Source organism: Chanodichthys erythropterus, chromosome 14, assembly GCF_024489055.1.
Source record: "Chanodichthys erythropterus isolate Z2021 chromosome 14, ASM2448905v1, whole genome shotgun sequence".
Classification (NCBI taxonomy): domain Eukaryota; kingdom Metazoa; phylum Chordata; class Actinopteri; order Cypriniformes; family Xenocyprididae; genus Chanodichthys; species Chanodichthys erythropterus.
Window position 1 is genome coordinate 43,020,027 of NC_090234.1, and position 8,370 is coordinate 43,028,396.

The 8,370-nt window shown below is 42.5% G+C and overlaps 1 protein-coding gene across 1 annotated transcript; it reads right to left on the minus strand.

The window, feature by feature from the left end:
• Positions 1-3,702: 3,702 nt before the first annotated feature.
• Positions 3,703-6,052, minus strand: LOC137036350 (uncharacterized). Its single transcript, XM_067410477.1, has 2 exons — positions 4,912-6,052; positions 3,703-4,815 (listed from the first exon to the last, which is right to left on the minus strand). Exons 1-2 carry the CDS (start codon positions 5,155-5,157, stop codon positions 4,147-4,149), a joined length of 915 nt encoding a protein of 304 aa, XP_067266578.1. The 5' UTR covers positions 5,158-6,052; the 3' UTR covers positions 3,703-4,146.
• Positions 6,053-8,370: the final 2,318 nt, after the last annotated feature.

An 8,370-nucleotide genomic window follows, 5' to 3' on the forward strand; every position in this document is an offset into this window, starting at 1 on the left:
GTCTATTGCTGCAAACCAATCCTGGGGACGGTCCAGGATTGGCCGTAGCCCACCGCCCTTTTACGGTACAATGAAGTAGGGGCTGTAAAACCCCGACTTCATATCGGCTGGAGGGACCGGCTTGATTATACCCTTCGCCAGGAGGACAGCAATCTCCACCCGGAGAACAGGAGCACTGTCCAACGACACCTGAGTGAAGTGGACAGCCCTGAAGACCGGGGGACGCCGGGCGAACTGAATCGCATAGCCGAGTCTGATAGTACGAATGAGCCAACTGGACAGGCTGGGGAGCGCTATCCACGCTTCCAGACACTGAGCCAGCGGGACCAAAGGCACCAAAGACGCACCGGGGGTGGGGCAGCAAGGCAGAGAGGGACCCGACTCGGACGGCTTGAGGGCGGCCCGGAGTGGGGTCGGACTCTGCGAGGCAGCAGTGTGCATGGGAGACGGCGCACGGGACGCGGTCTGCACCATCACACTGCCACCTGCTGGCGAATGGGGAGGGAGCTGACAGCAGCGAGGCGGAGCCTGGCACACTGGCAGACACCCCCTGTTGTGACCTGGAGTTTGAGGAAACTGCTCCTTTTGTGGCAAAGTGGGTACCGCTGGACTCCGGAGAGCCAGCGGCGGTAGATGGACAGCCGCCACAAAATCGCCCCCGGCCCTCCTCCGGGGGTGGGAGAGCAGATGAAATACTCTCCCAAAGGGCAGGAACCTTCCGCTCCAGGTCGCCCGTCTCAGGGCCGAGTTTTCCCCGACCGCTTGCCACCTGGCTGGCAGAGACGGGCTGGGCACCACGTCCGCGCCCGGCACCCTGCTGTTTGGCTGGTGTAGGCTGCTGCTTTGCCAACTTAGCAGGGGCGGAGGAAGACGCAGGCGGGCGCCCTCGGCGACGAGCGGGCTGAGGCTGAGCCACGGGCGGCTGGGTGGAGGCAGCAGCGGACCGCCGTGGCATGACATGTCTGATAGCCTCAGCCTGCTTCTGTGCAGCGGAGGACTGTTGGGCACAGCTCTCCACCGCGTCGCCGAAAAGGCCGACCGGAGACACGGGGGAATCCAGGAACCGATGTTTGTCGGTCTCCCTCATGTCTGCCAAGGTCAGCCAGAGGTGGCGTTGCTGGGCTACCAGAGTAGACATCGCCTGGCCAACAGAACGCGCTGTCACCTTCGTTGCCCGGAGGGCAAGGTCAGTGGCAGCGCGCAGCTCCCCAAGCAGCTGTTGGTCAGGACCTTCCTGGGGCATCTGCGACAGCGCTTTTGCCTGATAGACCTGCAAAAGGGCCATCGCGTGCAGGGCAGAGGCAGCCTGCCCACAGGCACTGTAAGCTTTCTCAGTCAGACCGGCTGAGAATTCACAGGCACATGAACCATCCACAAAAGCTGCTTCAGCGTGCAGAATGCCCAAACACGAGATGCAACGATTGTGCCCATCAGCAGGGACCAGGGAACGACCGCACCCATTAACGCACAGACGAAATGACATACTGTCAGGGTTCGTCTGTAAAGCTCTTTTAGAAGGGGAAGTCAACTCACTCGTGCTGAAGCACCCAGGGAGCGACGCGATGTGTCAGGTACACCACTCCCTGACACACCGAGGAACCGGCCCAAATCGCTACACACGCACACACTCTTTGTGTTGCTGTGAAAACAGCAGTTTTCGAGCTTATAGCTCAGCTCCTCGGAGACTCGCGACCTCGCTGAACGTGCCCTTTCACCAGCACTGAAAGCTCGCTGTAAATCCTCTTCTGAGGCAATGTTTTAGAATAAAACAAACGAAGAAAGGAGTCTTCTAAAACAGGACACCAGTGAATGGCTCCGAAGCGAAAGACAGAGTGCGATTGCATCTGCTTCCTATTTATATACACCTGACGGGGGCGGTGCGCATTATGCAAATATCGCACGCCAATTCCATTGGCTTGTTTTAGTTTACACGAAGATGATAGGGCTCTCTAAGCGATATCCCAATTCGTCGGTCACTACTGACGTACGTCGAACGTGACCGACTGAAAGGGAACTAAAAGTTGCAATGTAATGCATTTGGTACACACGTGCACCGTACCAATTTTGAGGATGGGGGAGGTAGAATAATTTTCATTTATCATTATTATTATTATTGTTATTATTAATATTGCTATTACTATTGCTATTGTCACCCTCCTCATCACCCATTTTTCTTTTTTTTTTCTTTTTTTTTTGTGTGATACTATTATCTTCATCATTATTATTGTCATTAAAATTATTTATTTATTTATTTTCCTCTTTATATATTTTTTAACTTAACTTGGTTATGTCTGTTGTACTTCCCTACATGCTCTTTTTATTCATATATTTCCACACCCACACCCAGTTACACTTACAGTTACACACACACACACACACACACGCACACACACAAATCTTACTGGCTGTTATGAATGTTTTGTTGGTTTTTGTATTTGTATTTTGCATTTCATTTCTCATCTGTAAATATTGTAATTGTCTGTTTGCATAAAAAAAAAAAAATTATAAAATAATAATTTTCATGTACTGTATAATAAATTCCACAATAATGTCATGTCTGCTGTTTGTGAATGCAATTTTGTGAAGCGCTTCTGGGCAGGAATGATATAGAACCACTTTAATGACAGACTTTTCTCAAGGATTACATGACCAACACAGCACTTGAGATGCTGTGCATTGAGATCTGTTGGCTGGTTTGTCCAGTTAGGCCTATGCCGTGCCATCACAAAGTCACATATGTGTTTTTACGTTTTTTTTTTTTTTTATGCACATTTTTAGAATGCATATCTTTTTATATATATATATCCTTAAATGCGCATATAGGTGGATGGAAACATAGCAGGGGCTTCTGTGTACAAGACTTTGCAAAAACTTTCATGCAAACTTGATTGGTAATCAGAGACTGTTGGGAAAGATTCGATCTTCAGGAAAGTATACCAGAGAACAATTTTTATTTTATTTTTTTTACCTATGGCAATGGAAATAAACAGTGTCATGTAAAATGTGTTAAAAGCTAAACTATTTTTTATTATTTGTTTGTTCTTATTCTACACTCTAAAAAATGCTGGGTTAAAAACAACTCAAGATGGGTTGAAAATGGACAAACCCAGCGATTTGGTTGTTTTAACCCAGCGGTTGGGTTAAATGTTTGCCCAACCTGCTGGGTAGTTTTATTTAAACCAACTATTGTTTAAAAATTGTTATATGGCTAGCTTATGTTTATTAATAAGCTTTAATATTTTATGAATATAAATGTATTAGTTTAATAGTTTATTAATATAAATGTATTAATAAGCAATTTAATAAATGTTTATTGTTTAATAAATATTCATTGAACATTAATAAATGTTCATTTCCAACATACTTTGGGTTAATTTTAATTAAGCAATACAGTAATTTTTAAACAATAGTTGGGTTAAATAAAACTACCCAGCAGGTTGGGCAAACATTTAACCCTACCGCTGGGTTAAAACAACCCAATTGCTGGGTTAAAACAACCCAATTGCTGGGTTTGTCCATTTTCAACCCAACTTGGGTTGTTTTTAACCCAGCCTTTTTTAGAGTGTATTGTTGAGGGCCAAAAGGTGAATGGAAAGGATGTATTAATTTATGTATTACATTTTTTTCCAATTGCTAACACACAATTTTTCAAACTAGTCTGGTTTTATCAAAACACTTAACACAATTCACAAAACCACACACCCAAACTGCAAAATACCTCATATATCCTGCAAAATGAAGCACTGCAACCGAAACTACACAGAGCATTATCAAAATCAAACTTTTGCATGAAATGGCACACACTTCATTCATATTACCAGATTTTTGCCTAACCACCTACACACTGTTGGGCATAATGAAAAGCACCCCCATCTTTAGTATGCTTTGCCATAATACTAAAATATGTATCAGATTCTTCACATGCACAGAAATATTTGCAGATACACACACATGCTGTTGCAACATTTTTTATTTTTTTTCCTTCACTACAGTAAACAAGTCAGTACAACATAAGCACAGCAGATATATTTACATGGGACTGAACAAAAATATTCTTACAAAAAAAGTAAACTGAAAAAGAAAATTTCTGAAAAAAAATATATTACAGTAAAAAAAACAAACAAAAAAAAAAGGCAAGAAAAATAATTAGGCAGCATCTTGCCGCACAGCCGGGTCTGGCCACAACGCCTCGTCAACATCACAGGCAATATCTTCCCTTGCCAGACATCGAGGGAAGAAGCGCCTTGAGTGCCTTATCCATCCCTGAATTGCACCCACATCAATCTCATCACATGCCTCTTCCATGGCCTGCACAAGAGGCATGCGCACAAAGGGCTGCCGGTCGTATACCTTCCACCGCCATGCCGAAAAGAATTCTTCTATGGGGTTCAGAAATGGTGAGTATGGTGGGAGGTATTGCACGAGAAATGTTGGGTGGTCAGCAAACCAGTTTTGGACTGGGGCTGCACGATGAAAGCTCACGTTGTCCCATACTACAACGTACCGGTTTCTTTGATGGTCTGCATCATTCATACGCTCTGGTGGTATGAGAATGTTGTGAAGTCTGTCCAGAAATGTGAGAATATGGGCTGTGTTGTATGGTCCAAGTTTGGCATGACGGTGGAGGACACCATGCATATTGGAGATGGCAGCGCACATTGTGATGTTCCCACCACGTTGGCCAGGAACATCTATAATGGCTCTGTGGCCAATGAGGTTTCTCCCTCTTCTTCTGGTCTTTGCTAGGTTGAACCCAGCCTCATCTATAAAGATGAACTCATGTGGGATTGCATGAGCATCCATTTCCAGTACTCCCTGAAAACAAAGAACAAAAATCACTCAATATGGTGTTATCCAGTACACTGGGAAACAATGTTGTGTGTAGTGTACTGCAGTCAATATAGTACTTACATCCACATATGCTCGTCTGAACTCTTTGTTTCTTTGAGAGTTTCTCTCAAACGGCACCTTATAAAGTGGTTTCATTCTGATTTGGTTTCGCTTGAGAATGCGAGCCAATGTGGACAGACTAACTCGTTGAATGTTGTTGAATAAGGTGTTGTCTTGGATGATGTGGCTTTGAATTTCTCGTAATCTGATTTCATTATTTTCCAAAACCAAGTTTACAATGGCAGCTTCCTGTACCCCGGTGAACATTTGGCCCCTTCCTCCACCATGGTGTCGTCTCTCAGTCCTTTAGAAAAAATAAAATAAAAATATATATAGGGCTTGGACAATGCAGCCTAAATATTTTCCCCCACAGTAGAGTACATTGTACAGGAAACTTGTACAGTTCATGAATGGCTGATGTCATACACTAAGTAAACAGGTGTCACCCAACTGATACACTATGACATGGGGTATACTACATGTGTACTACATGAAATTTTGGTTACATACCTGTTCTCCAGTCTAAAGGTCCGGATGACAGAGGCGACAGTAAAACGGCTCAAGTTTGGCTGCACTCTCTGTCCAGCCTCACGCATTGTCAACCCATGGTTGATGACATGATCTACTAAGGTTGCTCTGATTTCATTTGAAAGTGTTTGTCTTCTTTGGCCATGAACTCCTCTACCTGCTCTACCCCTACCTCTCACTCTTCCTCCCCCTCTTATTCTCAACCTCCCTCTTCCTCTTCCTCTTCCTCTCTCTGCAATGTCTTCCATTGTTGTTGTAAAAAAAAAGGTTCTCACCTGTGGTCTTTTCATAGTGCTTACATCCTGATTGAAGTGTTAACAATTAACCACTGAGGTGTTTGGCCAGGTGGCACATGTAATTGGCCAATTAGCTCATGTAGTGTCATTTTGAATGGCAGTGTTTTGAAATGGCAAACATGTGACTTTATGTCAGATTGTTGTGTCTTATGCAGAGAACTGTATTTAGTGAATTTAAAAAGTGCTATTTTGAAATGCAAAATGTGTGTAAAACAGAAAAGGTGTTTAGACTTTTGGAGACTTGAGAAGAAGTTTTGCTCTCTGTGTGTCAGTTTAAATAATTGTGCTGTGCATGTCATTTTAGTGTGTTAGCAATTGGAAAAAACTGTAAAGTTCAATAACATATTTGCATGGTTGTGAAAACATTTGTCAAGTATTTAGGCATATTAGGCATATATTCACAACTGTGTAACCACTAGTTAGGAATGATGATAACTCTTGAATCAACACATACTAAAAGTCTCCACAATTCAGCCCACCCCATCCCATCCACATTTCAAGAATTCCCCATCCACTTTTTCAGCAGCCTTGGTTCTGTAAGTACTTTTTACATTCATTTTTCTTCAACACACCTGCCTGTAATTTTCAAGTAACCTGGAACACCTTGGTTAACTTCAGATCAGTGTTGGCAACTATTTTCAATGGAAAGCAGCTAAAGTCAAAAACATGCTAAATGTTGCTAGATGACATTTTGCGCCAACTGTTGGCAGTTTTTATCGGTTTTCTTTCCTAGTCTGTGCTCAGTTTTTTTTTTTTTTTTTTCAAATTGCTTACACACTAATACACTGGGGAAAAAAAAACCGCAACACTTTTGTTTTTGCCCCCATTTATCATGAGCTGAACTCAAAGATCTAAGATTTTTTCTATGCACACAAAAGGCCTATTCCTCTCAAATATTGTTCACAAATCTGTCTAAATCAGTGAGCACTCCTCCTTTGCTGAGATAATCCATCCACCTCACTGGTGTGGCATATCAAGATGCTGATTAGACAGCATGATTATTGCACACGTGTGCCTAAGGCTGGCCACAATAAAAGGCCACTCTAAAATGTGCACTGTTTTACTGTATTGGGAGGGTCCGAAAAACAGTATCTGGTGTGACCATCATTTGCCTCACGCAGTGCAACACATCTCCCTCGCATAGAGTTGATGAGGTTGTTGATTGTGGCCTGTGGAATGTTGTCCACTCCTCTTCAATGGCTGTGTGAAGTTGCTGGATATTGGCAGGAACTGGAACACACTGTTGTATACGCCGATCCAGAGCATCCCAAACATGCTCAATAAGTGACATGTCCGGTGAATATGCTGGCCATGCAAGAACTGGGATGTTTTCAGCTTCCAGGAATTGTGTACAGATCCTTGCAACATGGGGCCGTGCATTATCATGCTGCAACATGATGTGATGGTCGTGGATGAATGGCACAACAATGGGCCTAAGGATCTCATCACAGTACCTCTGTGCATTCAAAATGCCATCAATAAAATGCACCTTTTTTCATTGTCTAACATACGCCTGCCCATACCATAACCCTACCGCCACCATGGACCACTCGATCCACAACACTGACATCAGCAAACCACTCACCCACACAACGCCATATACACTGTCTGCCATCTGCCCTGTACAGTGAAAACCGGGGTTCATCCGTGAAGAGAACACCTCTCCAAAGTGCCAGACACCATCGAATGTGAGCAAGTCGGTTACGATGAACTGCAGACGAACTGGATGGATTATCTCGGCAAAGGAGAAGTGCTCACTAACACAGATTTAGACAGATTTGTGAACAATATTTGAGAGAAACAGGCCTTTTGTGTACAATGAAAAAGTCTTAGATCTTTGAGTTCAGCTCATGAAAAATGGGGGCAAATAATTTTATAATTTGTGTTTATAATTTTGCTCAGTGTAATTACCATGTTCAGACGAGATGAATGTGTTCCTCACCATACCTCAATTAACATTTTGTGCTTTTTGTTTTTATCATTTTTAATTTAGTCATTTAACTTCTGCTTTAAAATTGTAAGTAATCCGTTGTTTTTTGGTTTAGAATGTAATGTTTATATTTTAATAACTGATGTCTATAGCATAGCCAACATAGATACATTCACTATATTTGTTTTCATAGCATTTTATTGCACATTGTTTGGAGAACAACATTGGGCATGTATGTGAAACATTTCCTAAAATAATGGATTAAAATAAATTTTGGATTTTCCATTAGATTATTCAAAGAATAAATTAATTTGCACCCTATAATCTACAAATGGAAACATTTTCAGACCGCTATGTCGGTCTCACAAAATATATGAATGGGGCCATACAGTACATGCAAGAAAGCCCTCTACACAGTTGAAGGAATTCTGCATAAAGGAATGGGAAACATTTTGAAAGAAAGATACACAGAGAAAAAAAAAATAGTATGATTTCATTTGAAACAAAGTTCACACACAAATTGCTATTAAATTTCACAAAAAAAAAATTACAAAGAAACAGCAAGTAATTTTGACGTAGAAAGACTAAAATGTACAACAAATGCGTTATTTGTTGTCACCTTCAGCCATCAATACTGTCCAAATTCAAGTATCATCATGTACACATATGCTGACAAAGGACACGTTTCATGGGGTGTACTCACATATTCACAGCACTGTAAGTCAA